This window comes from Rhizophagus irregularis, chromosome 3 (assembly GCF_026210795.1).
Source record: "Rhizophagus irregularis chromosome 3, complete sequence".
NCBI classification, from domain to species: domain Eukaryota; kingdom Fungi; phylum Glomeromycota; class Glomeromycetes; order Glomerales; family Glomeraceae; genus Rhizophagus; species Rhizophagus irregularis.
Window position 1 is genome coordinate 268,146 of NC_089431.1, and position 15,916 is coordinate 284,061.

A 15,916-nucleotide genomic window follows, 5' to 3' on the forward strand; every position below is an offset into this window, starting at 1 on the left:
TATTTTTTATTCATAATTTTTCGCAAATTTTACGATGAACTCGATAGATGTATACAGTATTGATGCGGTTTAATTTATTAATAATTATATTTGATTGAATCAATATTTATAGTCTCTTTTTTTTCAACGTATATTTATCTCTCTCCTTTGTAAATGGAAAATGGAAAACAATTCATTTTCATCATATTACAAACTATTGATTTTTTGTCATAGAATCTCTTTTATTTTACAAAATTTTTATTAATTCCCATATACACATGCCGATCAAAATTATCCGGCCACTTTTTTAAAGTGATAAACTTACATATGCATAATATTGTGAAATTTAAAATTTAAAGTTATATATATTCATTGTGCCATTGTTTGTTAATTTAAATAAAAATTTAATAATGAATTCTATTTTCATTGGTGGCAATAGCTTCTTCAATTCTATAAAGTATGCTATCAATAATATTCTGGAGATATATCTATCCATGCGTCCTTAACATGCTTTTCAAGTATTTTTATCAGAAAATTTAATAAGGTTAAGTATTATCCATTATGAAATAATATTATATAAGATTATGGCTTGACCTATGACTACTTACATAAACATATTATTATGTAAGTTTATGAAAATTTGCGTAAGATTATAGATTAAAATTTAAAAATCGGATATCAAGAATATTTCGTTACTCAGTGATTGGATCTTCATGAATTAAGATTTGTTAGATTCGTCTCATTAAGTGGATTCGAATGGTAATAATTGCATTCTTGTAGGATCGATATTCGATATGTAATTGCACTTTAAAGATTTAAATAAATTTTATAATAAGTTTTGATCCAGTGATCGTATAGCCATGATTTTTAGCTTATTGGATTCGTCTCATCGAGGCGATTCGAATGGTGATAAATATGTGTTTATTAGATTAATATTGACAAAGTTACGGGATTTTTTAAATCTTTTAATTTATCATCACGTAAATCATAAATTTACTCAGTAAATGATTTATATTTCTGAAAAATTTTGAAGAATATGAAAAATGTGAAGCATGGAAATTTGTTTATTGTAATTATAAATATAAAATCGTATAATATTTTTGTCACCTTAGCACGTGATGATCTGCATAATTTTGGTAAAACAAAGTGGCCGGATAATTTTGATCGGCATGTGTACGTAGCAAATATTTTTTTTTTCGACTATTCCAAATGTTTCTTGTTGGTTAAAGGGAATTGAAAAAAAAAAAACATTCTGGTGAGATTAACGTGACTCATAATTCTTTTCTTACGAATTCATGCAAGAATTAAAAAAAATTTCAACTTAATTTTAGATAAGGATTAAGGAATTTTTTTCGATAATATTGAAAATATTTTTGCTCCATATCTTATAAATTAAGTTGACCTGAAAAAATTGAACGTGTAAAAGTGTAAAATTATAAAATGTATTAAGCATACATTACAATACATTTCAACTTTGTAAAAATAATTATTCAAAACAATAACTTTATGTATGTAAAATATACTGTACGTATATATATCATATAGTACATATATATTTATTTATTATATGGACACACTAGACTGTCATACTAATTTATTATGAAAATGACAATGATAATTACACGTACATTTCTTAGTCGAGAACTAATTTAAACTAATGGAATTAATTGCATTATTGAAATTTTTTATTTATTCTAGATTTATTAATTTCAGCTGACGCTATTAGCAATTTTTTTCTCCTCGAATTAAATGAATGAAACATTTATACGGAGCTCAGAATTAAAAAGGAAAATAATCTTATAATGATAACACCAAAAATTAATCGAAATAAGCTTAATTGTTTTTCTTAATGAAATTTGAAAAGTGACATCACCGATGAGCGAAATTCTGTGTATTGCTGCTGTATTGTTGTCTTCAAAAAATTTGTATGTTTAATAAAATGATATTTGACTTTAATATTGTTAATACCACGTACGGTTAAACACAATCGGGGATTTTGACAAAAATATTTGTTTCCAAAAAAAAAAATTTATCGGATTTCTTCCTTATAAAGTTTATTCGCACCTTTCCTAAAAAAGAAAGTTAGTTTTGCAATGAATCACATGATAATTTATCAGTTTAAATAATCGAAATGTTCAGTGATCATCATGTTTCTCTCATGATTTGATTTCTTTGTAAATATAACGATAAACCTAATTGATGTAATAATGTTTACAATAATTTCATTTCGTAATATTAAATTTTAATGTTCGCGATAATTTGAAGAATATACTTTATGTTACATCCCTTTTGTATCGTCGTTTACAAATACTGTTCACCGTTCATTCAAATAATTCTACTACATTGGAGCGTAATTAAGGTACATATCTTATTTTTATTTTTTTCTTATATCTGAATTTTCTTTTTTTCTTTTTTTTCTCTTTGAATTTGAATTAATTCATTATTTAATTTGTTTATATAAATTATTCTCCTATAGAAATTTTTTAATTAGCGATAGTCTTTTTATAAAAAGATATCCGAAGAAACGAAAAATTTAACGAATAATATCATATCAATATCATCATCATCATCAGTAAATAATCATTTATCGAATTTGGAATAAATTTTAGTAGATGTGAAGAGGAAAATTAAAAGAATTACATTGAATATTAGTACTATAGCGATAGGATTTTTATATTATAAAAATTGTATCATATTAAAACAATCCTTTTGATTATCTTCAACAACAAGAGGAAGAGGTTATTTAAGATCTAAATCTCATGAAGTTATTAATACTACTACAATCATATTTGATTTATGTAAGTAAATTGGAAAGAGTGGAAGTGTGGCAAGTGTCGTTTCGTAAAGCGCAGTAACTAATCATCATTTTTCTTGATTTTTGTAGTTCGATATTAATGGTATTATTTGACGCGTATCCAAATTATATACTACGGCGGAATGTAAGTGAAATCAATTCAATATTTTAAACAAACAAAAAAAACCAAAAAAAAAAATATTAACTAATTTTTTTGATTGATCAAGTTGATCAAAATTTAAGTAGAGAACTAGCCATTGGATTAGCGTTAATATATCCTATAAGCATAAGTAAGTCATATATTAAAAAACGAGAAAATTTTTTTTTTCTGTTTTTAATCTCTCTCTTTTCTTATTAGCTTATACAGCCCTAACAAAAGAATCAAAGAGTGAACTTACAAATAGTAGTAATAATAAAAGTCTACCAAATAGATATATAGCAGATGTAATAGATTTTTTATTATTAATATCACCAATATCAACATTATTTCCATTCGCATGGATAACAGGACATTATGTATATATTAATGATTTAGACTCAATTCGTAAAATACATAATTTAAGTTGGGTGATGATCTAATAAGTTTGAATTATAATCGATATAAATTATATGGGATCATATTAAGGCATTAAAAACGTAAAGAAATTGTTTAGTGGTACTCCGGACTGTTTCCACTTTAGGACGTGCCGAAATTTAAGTAAGTGAATACGCGTTGATTTTAATTATTTTAATTACTAAAAAAAAAATTTTTCCTTTGAATTTTTTTATTAACGAAAATTTCGAAATTTCATTATTCCTTTCTTTCTAGTTGTCTTCATTAGTAATTATTATGGCGGTGTTTTTAATAATGTCATTCACTTATGGATATTTTAGATATTTCACTTATCTCGCTTACAATATAAATATTACATATGTAATCGTATGGAATTTTACAATACCAATAATATAAATTTTAGTTCAATTTTTTTTTCGTATACAAGTAAGTTATTTATCACGCTGTTATATTAAACTCATGTCAACAATAATAATGAACAATTATTTTTTAGAGCAATAAACCAAAAACAAAACACTCGAACATATCAATGACGAGTAAATTTACACTAGCGAATGCAGGATGGAAAATCTTTACGTGACGAACTGATGATGAATCTTTGATAGGAGGTGGTGATGGCACGTTAATAACTAGTACTACCTCATTAACTTCACCATTTGTTTCTTCAACTTCACCAGTAACAAACACTACCACGATATCAACAAATACAAATAATATTGATTATTTTAATCATTTTAATTCAAGTGGATTTAATATAACTGAAATGAATTCAATGTCAAACAAAATAAGTCTAGTATTGAAAATTGTAATGAAACGTATAAAAGGTTAACTTAAGTTTTTAGTAGAGTTAGTAATGATGAACGGATTAGTTGAGAAAATACGGAAAATACGGGAATAAAAAGAATAAGTAAAAGTAGCAGTAGTATAAGAATAAGTGTAAGAACGAATAGTAGTATTAATTTAGGTGATGATTCTTCAAGTAATTTAGGTATAAGAAGAATTTCAAGACATTAAACACCAAAAATCATTTGAAAGCTCAATGGGATTAATTGCCGAAGCAAATTCTGATGGATCGAGCAATCATATTTGTGTGAGTGTAAGTAGAAGCAACTGATGCAACTTTTACTATTATAGTGACTACTTCGACCATGTATACTGTCAGTACTACTGTATCAATTAATACTACTGTAATAAGTATTGTAGCAACAGCAGCCGCTAAAGCTTCTTGAAATATACCTGATAATAACGATCATTTGGGCGCTGATGAAAGCAAAAGATTATCAGATTCAATGGAAAAACGTGAACGGTTAACTAAACGTCCTGTATTATATATTTCTAGATAAAAATCAGTTATTATTTTAATTTGTAATAATGTACTTATATATAAATATGTATTATATTATTGTTTTTTTATTATCATTTTTCTTTATTTTTATGGGTGGGAGTTTGTTCTTTTCCTTCTTCACGTTAGTTTTTTTTTCGTATCACATATTTTTCGTTGGGTTGGATTGCTTCATTTATATATATTCATGTATTTTAATATTGAATCTTTTAGTTAAAAAACAAACTTCTTTTTTGGATATCACACAATCCACGATATTGAAATAGAAAAAAATTTTCTTAGAGAATATATGTTATCAAGTATTAATTTTTCTAAATTAAAATTATCTCCTCTTTAACGTAAATATACATGATATTTTTTATCATATGTTAGTTTATTAGGAAATCTATTTATTAAGATTCTACAGAAGCTTGTATTATGCATAAAATATATAGAATAAATTAATTAATCAAGAATAATAAAAATTTTACCTATAATTCATTAGACGTCGTGAAATTTTCAAATAATTTTTTTTATTTAAGAATATTTATTACTGTATTATAGAATATTAATTTGGACAATAAATTTAAAATACAGCAGGTCCATGCAACTCCTGAAAATAAAAAAAAGGTACATCTTGTGAAAATCATATAACCAGTGAGGTACACAGCATTTTCTTACCCGATAGCTCATTTTGACTATTTCGTGTGAGCTTTTTTGTCTTTGCAATTTAGAATATAAAGAAGAAAAAAAAAATATCAGTAATATTGTATTTGATACTATTTGTAAGATATATAAATTTATAAGCTCATCATTCTTCTATCCAGAGATTTGACAAACTTGAAAGTTAAGTGTAACAAAATAATGAATGGCGTTTGAGCATCAATGCAATCAAATTTAGATTTATTAAAAATTTAGCCATTATAAATGACCGGCATTATCAAATTGATTGAAAAATGAACAATATTATTTTTTTTGTGATGTTTAACAAGCATCATTTTGTTTTTGTAAATTGCTATATTTGATCTAATACTATTTTTTCTCTGCATAAAAAATTGTTTATGCTTAGTATAACTGTAGTATAGATTTTGTGCATTTTTATATTTTGAACAACCCGTTCGTTTTAACTTTTTTTTACGTATTATAATTCTAAAATTTATTTTGAATAAATTACTTGCATATACAAAATAATAATTCATATAATTCAAACTAATTATTATGGAAAATAAGCCAAAGTGGTTATGGAAGAATGTTGATTATGATAAATATCAGGTATTATAAATTCACATTTATTATTAATAACTATAGTAATATTGAATTTTTGTAGTTAAAAATATTAATAATTTTTTGTCTATTAAAAGTGGCATGTTACAATTTCTACTATTGATTCAACTATTGAATCAGAAAATGTAGATGAAAAAGTAGTTTATATAGAAGATTTAGAAAAAAGAAGACAAGCGTATGGAATATGTGGAGAATGTAAAGAACCTGGTACAGGAGAATATTGGTGTCAACCTTGTAATGCTAAAAGATTTAAGGATAACTTTAAAAATTGGACTAGTGGAAATAAAGATATTGATGAATTTATACAACAATCACAACTTAATGTTGTGCATTATTATAAATGTCTTGAATGGATACCTTTTGAAAAATTTCAAAATATCACTTATATTGCAGAAGGTGGTTTTGGAAAGATTTATTCAGCTGAATGGCCTGAAGGAAATATTAATTATTGGGATATTGAAAATCAAAAATGGTATAGATACAAAGATTTTGATAAATATGCATTAAAAAGTTTGAATAATTCTTCTGATATATGTTCAGATTTTTTAAATGAGGTAATTTAAACTTACTTTGTCTTATATATAAAGATTGTTATTTGCATTTATTTATTAATAAAATTTTTCCTTTTTGATGATAATTAGATTAAATCTCATCTTCAGATTTATCTTGGTGATATTGTTCGATGTTATGGAATTACTCAAGATCCAAATAATAAAGAGTATATGATGGTTTTAATTTATTGTGAAAATGGAAATTTGAGAAATTATTTAAATAAATCAAATAATTATATTAATTATAAATCAAAAATTGATCAATTACAACAAATTGCAAGAGGACTTTTAGATATTCATAATGCTGAAAAAGTTCACAAAGATTTTCATTCAGGTAATATACTATATAGAGGTGGTCCATTTATAAGTGATTTAGGAATGTGTCAACCAGCAAATAAGCGAAAAGTTAAAGAAGAAGGAATTTATGGAGTATTACCATATATGGCACCAGAAGTTTTACGTGGATACCAATATACAAAAGCAGCAGATATTTACTCATTTGGAATAATAATGAATGAGTTAATTTTTGAAGAAACTCCTTATAATGATATCCCACATGACGAATTTTTAGCTATTAAGATATGTAAAGGACTTAGACCAAAAATTTCTGAAGATACACCAAAGTTGCTTGCGGATTTAATAATGAAATGTTGGGATGCTGAAATAGAAAATAGACCAACCACTAAACAATTGTCTCAGATATTAACAAAATGGAATGATGAAATTGATGATAGTGATGATGGTGAAGATAGTGAAATTTATTCTCAAATAAAAGTATGTGATGAAATTGGAGAAAAAAAATTTGGAAGCAGATCAAGCAAAGATAAACCCAAAAATTTTCAAACACATCCACAAGCAATTTATACTAGTAGACTTTTAAATTTTAAAAATCTTCCAAAACCAGTAAATTCTTCAGATTTATCATCTTTTCAATTTAATTCAGGTAGTTTAACTCATTTATTTTATCAAAATTCTATTTTATATTACTAATATTTGTTTACTTTAATATGTACAGATACTAATACTCAATCAGAGTCAGCAAATCCAAGTAAGTGCTTCTACCAATAATTACTATAATATTTACATTCATATTTATTAATTACTATATTATTTAATTTATAGTCTCAGAATGCTTGGACGTCCAATTAAGCGAATTAGGTAAATATTATTTGTATAATGTATTAATACATTTGCAATATAATTAATCTAAGTTAAATTCTAACGATTTATTTGTTTTTCAATAGAACTCAATGAAATTTATCAAGATAATAAAAATGATATTGAATGAGTTTTCCTTGTAGTCTCAGTTTAATTATTTAAAAAACATATATTATAAGTTAGCTTTATTAACATATTTTTCTTATATCGTTATACCTTTATATTGATACCTTGATTTTTTTAATATTTCACATTTATATTTAAGATCATTTTTATATGAATAAATTTTCAAATTTATACTTATTAGATATTTTTATTATTTGATTTTTTAATGAAAAGTGCGTTCGTTTGATATGTATAGTATAATAGTACACTAAGTATAGTATATAAATATTCTTCATTTTTATTATTATTTCAAGGATGGGTAATATGATTTAATTTATAACTCCATAATTTCTTATACTACATAATATGTGATAATTAAGCTGCGTTTAAATTTCAATTTGGTATAGTATATAATCGTCGTTTTTTAAATCAATTTAAAAAAGGACACCAGGACGGTTATTAATATAATGCAGTTAGTCATACCAATATCAACCCTTTCTTTTTAAACAATTAATCTGATTAATCTGTGATTTTAATAATCCTCATGACTAACTTTTAGTTTCACCAAATAGTTTCACGTCCATTCCCCAATTGTGGAAAGAATGTTAATATTATGGATCCAAATTTTACTAGGAGCATTCACCATCATCTCAATCAAGTGGAACTTCAGCATTATCTAATTTGATGGGTGAAAAGTTTCTCTGAAGATCCAATGGAGGGTGTCGAGAATGTTCTATTTCAAAATCGAAAGTTGTGTAACTGTAACATGCGCCAAATGTGTTAAAATTTCCCGAAAGACACTGTCTTTTATCCTGTAAATATGCTGTCCCTATGAAAAAAAATTTCTTTAAAATATACTTAAAATGTACTTATATATTTTAAAATATATCTAAAATGTACTTAAAATTTTCAAATGTACTTATAATATACTTAAAATTGCAATTTTAAGTATATTTAAAGTATAAAATTTTATACTTAAATTACATTTAAAATATACTTAATTGCAATTTAAATATAATTTAAGTATAATTTAAGTGCAAAATTTTATACTTTAAATATACTTAAAATTGCAATTTTAAGTATATTTTAAGTATATTTTAAAATGTTAAGTATATTTTAGGTATATTTTAAAAATATATAAGTATATTTTAAGTATATTTTAAAAAATACATAAGTATATTTTAAGTACATTTTAAAGAATTTTTTTTTTATAGGGTGTGCATTATGATTGCATTGACAATTGAAGCAAAAAGTGTCCTATCCGCCCAGCTAAAGATTCAGAATTGTTTCAAGTAGAACAGGCTTCGAGCACCACGCAGAAAAAACGTTCTAGGAATGAGTCTGACGTATCTACATCCAGTAAATGACAAAGTCCGTTGATAATTCCCTACATTGCAAAGACTGATTAAATAATTGTCTACTACTGATCGTCTGATCCTGAAAATGAAGAAATCTTGCAAACCAACTCACCTCTGAACCGAACGGTGACTCAAATATTTTACTCAACTTATATAATAAAATTTTTGATGGTAAAGACCTTCTTAGAACGACAACACAAGATATCCTTCGACACTACTATGATTTTGGTAAAGCATTATCAAAACAATATGATTATTACAGAGAATTAAAATATGGAGATTTGGCGTCTCAGGCTCTAGTTGCCAAATATGTGAGGAAATAGCTTCCTTCAAAAGGTCTATGGCATCGATGTGGTTGCAGATAGGGGTAGGGCAATGATAGGTCGAGTTAAAACTTTTTCACTATCAATTATTATGGGTTTGTCTTGGGATGACATTAAATATGTAATCGCTAAAATGCTTCGTAGATAATTTTATTGTATTAATAATGAATCTTTAAACATTTTCTGCCAAATTGTGTTTGAATAGATTTTTATAATGCAAAATTATCTTTCGGATATATGAAAAAAATTTGCAACTTGCATTAATTTATAAATTTTATTCATTTAAGCAAAGGGTTTTATACTAGGTTTTAGTATATAAGGAAAGAAAAGTAGAACTGATAAGCAAGATTGCAATTATGGAATGTGTGTTTGTGGGATGTCTGAATGAGTTATTTATACACTAGATATATAGTTACTGTAAAAAAGATCTAAAAATTCTACGTATTTTTTATGATCTTCAAAGAAAGCGATCGTCCTAACTCTAATGTGCCATAGCATCAAACGATGCCAATTAGGTAAAATTAACGCGAATAAGCAAAAAGATTTATAGATCACCTGGCTGAATTGGTGGATTTAATGTCAACTCATTCCCATCAAATTCTCTGATATTGACCTCCAAATTTTTCTTGATGTAGTTTAGGAGATTCAACCTTCTTAGATCGTTGAGCATCTTTTGTAAGAATATTGGTTGGGATGGAAATTCCGTTTGATTCAGTTTTTTTACCACTACATTTATCGTTTTTAGATGTGGTAGTAATTTGTTGTCTTCGGGTTCTTTGAGGTGGAGGCGGGCTTCCCTTTTTGGATATTCCATTAATGTTGGGATAAACCCATACATATTTCCAATTGTTCGTTTATCATCATCGTCATCTGGTTCCTTAAAAAGTAAAAAGTCGTGTGAGTTCAGCTTTATTAATCAAGAACATTATAACAGACTTACCAATTGATCTTTTTCTAGTAACCTCACCAACTGATCCAGAGTTAGTGGTGGAGTTAGTACCATTCTTGTGATCTTCGCTTTTCTTAGACTCGAGGTATGCTAGAAGTTCAACGGATAAAAGTTTAAAATTTGAGACTTTGTAATGTTATAAATAATTATAAATACCTAAAATTTCTTCTTCTTCTATAGTAGGTTTTCCAGCTTATTCCCACTTTTTAAATGCAGTAGAATTAAAATTTTTCTGAAAAGATCTCTCATTCCAGGCTTTTCTAATAACTCTAAAGCTCTTTGGTGCGTGTCGTAAAGCTCGTAGTTCATCCATGTTGATTAGTCTTTTTTTTTTCGTGTTAAAAAACATTTAAATCAAACCAGCATGATTTCGAATACCTCGACATCAAGGTCTAAAATAGGATTGTGATTTTACCGGAAATTTTCCGACATGTTTTCAATTTATCGGTTTTTTTAAAAATTTATCGGAAAAAATTTAAAAAATTCCGGCTTATTAATTTTTATAGCCATTTAGTACTAATTTTTATTTATTTCTATTTTATGTTGTTCATTTTTTTTTATTATTTTATTTGATTCTATTAAATTCCTCTATTACATCTTTGATACCAAATTTTTAATATACGAGATTTTAATGTTTTTTCTTTTTTGAGAAAATGAAGTGGAACTTCTATGAGGATTTGCTTCGTCTAATTTATCTATTTCTTCCTCTATGGAAGTAGTCCTTTTCATTTGTTTATTTTTATTTCTATTATTATTTGCATTAGTGTTAACAGGTTTATAATAATGAAGAAGTGACATTTTTTAAAAGTTCGTGTTTTGATAAAAAAAATTTATAATTTACGTAAAAAATCATTTTCAACATAATTTACGTAAATAAATTTTTCCAGGCAAAAATCCGATTAACATAAAAATTTTCGGATATTTTCAAAATACGTCGGTTTTTTAGACCCTGCTCGACATACTCGCCCAATATTTACATTATCAGCTATGGACGGAAATTCTTGAATAGAATCAATCATGCTTGACGGCACGTTTGACCACAAAGCCCAAGATGTACGGCATGTTAAACGTTTTCTTTTGATGTACACCATTCGAGATTAGACGCCCTATTGCTTGTAGCAATATGGTTCACATATTCTTTACCTTCTTCATTCGGAGAAAATGCTAACGCCACCAAACGATGAACCTGATATTTATAAACCCGGCCAATTCGGTAATAGCCTGCATGTAATGATCTTTTGGTAATTAAGACGTTGGTTAACTGAACCCTTCCTAAGGATGAGACTCTGAATTTCTGTGAATTAATCTCTATTTCTCTCCATTCTTCATCAGGATTTTGTTCTACATAATCTTCATAATATATCCAACATCAACCACCATCGGTATTTAGCTTTTTACTACAACATGCTGAATATAGTTGAGACATTACCAGAACTAGCATCACCATCATTATCATCACTATCATCATCGTCGTCATCATCATCATCATCATCACCATCACCATCATCAATATTATGGTCATCGTTAATATTAGGTAATAATCCAGAACCAGCACAATATTCGCCATCATATCCATTATCTCAATATCCACAATATTCTAATATTCACCACTACCACCGCCATCATCACAATTGTCATCAACACTATCACTTCCTTGTATATTATCAACGAGCTGGCAGGTTGACCGTCATGATCGTCATAATCAGACTTATCAAGAAATGAAACTTTGGGATGAGCGAAAGATGAATGATGAATTATATCCGCAATCACAAAAACTAATGCTATTTTTTGAGATTTTAAGTGTATCACCAGCAATACGGATGAAATTCCAGACTCGAACAACATTTCCATCTAACGTTTTCTGAACGATTTGTCTAGAGTTACCTTGACCATGACTAGGATCTGGGAATAGCATTTTCTTTAGGGGTTACCCATTCCAAATTAACAGCCGATTATCATGTCTGATGTCGTTAACATGATTAACATGGGGCTTTTTTTCTGGATTAGGAATGAATGTTTCGTGCAACTAAAATATGGACACTGGTATGCTCCGTAATACCAATTTTTGGTGCAATATGAACTTTCGTAATACCTAATATAAAACTATATGGTTAAAAAGCCACTGTTTTGAACTTCTATTTTTTGACTTAAAATATTCTCCTTATTCAATATTTTTGGTTTGAAACTTTTGTATGAAGTTTTAAAACTTTCACGAATGTCTATTTGTTTTTGCGAATGTGAAATAAAGAATATTACTGGTTTCCATTTATTAGTTTAGTTTTGAGTCAACAATAGCCATATAAAGTTTATTTTTAGAAATATATCCATTATGTAAATATACACTATTTTTTTTTTATTTTTTATTATTTTTAAATATTAGTTCTTTATTCTGTATACTTTAAAATGATTTATTTATTCTTACGTTTTAAACTTGTTTAAAGACTCTTTAAACATATATATGGTATTTTAAATAATATTAGATTTATTTATTAACTTTGTTTTTTCTCTGTCTTCATGTCTTCGTCGCGGTTAACTAGGGAGGATACTCTACCCTTAAATTTACGCAATTTTTTTTTGCTGATTTTGTGATTTTTCAGGGAAACGAAAAATCACGTGATCAACGCGTAAAAATTAAGTTTTGCCAATAATTCTAAAAATGAGAATAAAAAATAAAAATGAGAATACCATACAACCACTAAAACTAGAATTTTAATGGTATTCTCAATAATAGAGAAACATTTTTTTTTTCGGAATAAATATATTAAAAATTTACAACTGATCGGTTTTTTGACCGGTTTTTTTATATATAAACTGACCGAACCCATAACCGAACCGGACAGGATTCTAACAATTTTACTGCCTCCTTCGGCGCTCTGTAATATTCGGAAGATCCTTCTTTACAAGTGTTAACAGTAAACTACTCGAAAAATAAACCAAAATCGAACTTAAACTCACATTTCCCTTTTGTTTCCTACCCATCTTCGATTTGCCCAAAGTCCAATTCTGCTCTGAAATTAACGTTTTCAAGTGATAATCGCACCTTCTCCATTTAAAAATATTATTTCACGGGTTTTTGAGAAACTCATTTTTTTTATTTTATTTTTCCGTCTAAAATCCCGAAACTCAAAATCCTGACAGGTGAGCGACTTTCGGGCAGCTTTAATGTGGGCTAATTTTCGGAATTTTGTACCTGTCAGGATTTTGAACCTGTCAGGATTTTGGATTTCGGATTTTGAGTTTTCGGGATTTCGTACCATATCCTTCCTATTTACACTGTTTACGGTAATTCTTTTATTAAACAAATATACTTCTAGTGGGGGACCATTCAAAATCCTGAACGATCAAAATCCCGTGAAAATTCAGAATCCCGACACTCATTATCCCGACACTTAATTATTTTTCGGATGCCGCAGAATTGTACGAAATTTTAAAACATCGAATACAACACAGCCGAACGCGCTAAGGCGGCAATAATTTTGTCCATCATTTAATGGCTGAACCTTATTTTTTTTTTTTTTAGGCGAATATTTTTATTGATATTAATATGTAAAGTTTTGCAAGAATTAATGTTTTTTATTATAAAAATTAATATTTTTTTTTTTTATATGTCGCTACTTTAGAATATAAACACATAATTGAAGGTGTTAACATCAGAAGAAACACAACATCATTTAATGATTACAAAACATTAAAATCTAAAGTTTTATGCTATATTCGTAACAAATTTTATATAAAGTATTGATTTTTCTTTAAAAATAAATATAATTGTGGATAAATATGGCCAGCTACTAAGTAATTATTAATTTTCGCGGCTATGCAAAACTGACCCTTAGGTCAATCTTTACTAGAATTAGATATCAGATATGATCAGCCACTTGTGTAATTTTCTCTTTATGGGTAAAAAGAAAATATGTTATGCTAAATTCTAAGTATGGATTTATAAAAATAGTAACCTCATACTACAATAGTCATGAAATTTTCAGCCTCTGGCAACATCCGATCGAATGAAAATTTTTAAACTGTCGGAGAATTAAATCATGATATAAACCGTCGAAATAAATAACTATGTTGATAATCTATTTTTACCTATGTAAATGAATAACTACGTTTGATAATCTATTTTTACCTATGTACCACAGTAAGGTTGAACGTAACTTCATTGTAGGTGATAAAATATAAATATAATAGGAAAATACTCCGTTTAATATTTATTTATGCAAAGAAATTGTAAATACGAAAATGAAAATAAAAATATCTGAATCATATGATTCATTAACTGGTAAAGAAGATGAGAAGAATTTTATCTGGATGATGGTCTGATCGTATTGAACCAGTAATTACAATGAATAATCTTGAAACTTAAACTTTACCCGAAATTCCATTAGCGAAATAGAAATACAATAAATACAATAGAAAGACTGAATGAATCGAAATTTTTCGGAGAGCGGTGACACAAAAGCTAAGGACATTGCATACAATTAATTATATTTAAGAAGGGTTTACATAATAGATTGATTAATTACGAGATCATTAAAATAATCGCCAAGGGTTTTATTGAAATATTATTTTGGGTAAATTAAAAACTCAAACAAGGGGAAAGACCATATTTGTTTAAATTTTGTTTATTTATTTACAGTATTATTCACGCGACAATAGGTATATTGTTGATTTGAACCGTTATGAATAATATTATATAACCAAACTAAGGTATTATTAAATAAACAAAAAAGGTAAAAAGAAATGTCACGCAAAGTTCTTTTTTTTTCATTAACAGGGATCCTTCATGACTTGAATCGTACAATAGAATCGAATTTATGTTACGGTGATTTGAGAATTCCGTTTTTACTAAGCGATTACTATTAATTTTGACCAGTCTATAAAAAATTTTATCCGTTATTTCTGTAAAAACTCCGTAAATATGAGCCCTTTCACGGGTCCCATTCACAAAAAAATATATATAACTCCGTAATATAAGGTTATTAATTCCGGAAATGTGAACCTTTTACGGAAAAAAAGATGGAATATCGACTTTTTTTTACAGGTCCAGTAATTGTTCTAAGATCCATTTGTCTCTTAATCTAATTTGCGTGGTCCAATAAGATTACGAAAAACTTATTTAAGATTCATTAATTATGAAATCGTCTTAATAATAAGAATTCATTTATATAGTTTAAAGTGACATGTCAATCGTTACATAATTGAACTTACATGTCTAATTGAAAAAAACTACTAAAATAACGAATTAGAGAATTCCCCTACGATGATTGGACGGCTGACGTAACACATAAATTACATTATTGCAACTTATCTAATATATGATTAATTGAAAAAAAACTACCAAAATAACGAATTAAGAGAATGATTGGACGGCTTGGACGCCTTAGAGCGCAAATTAATAAATTATGATATATTGAATCAACAAATTTAGTTGACTAATTATAAGTAAATTATAGATGTAAAAGATTATTACCAAAAAAAAAATAACAATGTTTTATTACAACATATGATATAACGTGAAAATATGATCGTTATCAATTAATA

The 15,916-nt window shown here is 27.0% G+C and overlaps 5 protein-coding genes across 5 annotated transcripts; 3 read left to right on the plus strand and 2 right to left on the minus strand.

Moving 5' to 3' along the window:
- Nucleotides 1-2,738: 2,738 nt before the first annotated feature.
- On the plus strand, nt 2,739-4,155 carry OCT59_020102 (uncharacterized protein; the record flags this gene model as incomplete). Its single annotated transcript, XM_066148952.1, has 7 exons — nt 2,739-2,777; nt 2,864-2,876; nt 3,001-3,063; nt 3,132-3,335; nt 3,730-3,752; nt 3,820-3,862; nt 3,932-4,155. 7 exons carry the CDS (start codon nt 2,739-2,741, stop codon nt 4,153-4,155), a joined length of 609 nt encoding a protein of 202 aa, XP_065989910.1.
- A 1,710-nt stretch (nt 4,156-5,865) lies between these two features.
- On the plus strand, nt 5,866-6,577 carry OCT59_020103 (uncharacterized protein; the record flags this gene model as incomplete). The annotated part of the gene is made up of 3 exons (XM_025333630.2): nt 5,866-5,919; nt 6,009-6,138; nt 6,573-6,577. The coding sequence occupies 3 exons, from the start codon at nt 5,866-5,868 to the stop codon at nt 6,575-6,577; spliced, it is 189 nt and encodes a 62-aa protein (XP_025170591.2).
- Nucleotides 6,578-9,970: 3,393 nt separating this feature from the next.
- OCT59_020104 (uncharacterized protein) lies at nt 9,971-10,429 on the minus strand (the record flags this gene model as incomplete). Its single annotated transcript, XM_025330694.2, has 2 exons — nt 9,971-10,303; nt 10,367-10,429. The coding sequence occupies 2 exons, from the start codon at nt 10,427-10,429 to the stop codon at nt 9,971-9,973; spliced, it is 396 nt and encodes a 131-aa protein (XP_025170593.2).
- A 537-nt stretch (nt 10,430-10,966) lies between these two features.
- On the minus strand, nt 10,967-11,173 carry OCT59_020105 (uncharacterized protein; the record flags this gene model as incomplete). The annotated part of the gene is made up of 1 exon (XM_066148954.1): nt 10,967-11,173. One exon carries the CDS (start codon nt 11,171-11,173, stop codon nt 10,967-10,969), a length of 207 nt encoding a protein of 68 aa, XP_065989911.1.
- Nucleotides 11,174-11,779: 606 nt separating this feature from the next.
- OCT59_020106 (uncharacterized protein) lies at nt 11,780-12,097 on the plus strand (the record flags this gene model as incomplete). The annotated part of the gene is made up of 1 exon (XM_066148955.1): nt 11,780-12,097. One exon carries the CDS (start codon nt 11,780-11,782, stop codon nt 12,095-12,097), a length of 318 nt encoding a protein of 105 aa, XP_065989912.1.
- Nucleotides 12,098-15,916: the final 3,819 nt, after the last annotated feature.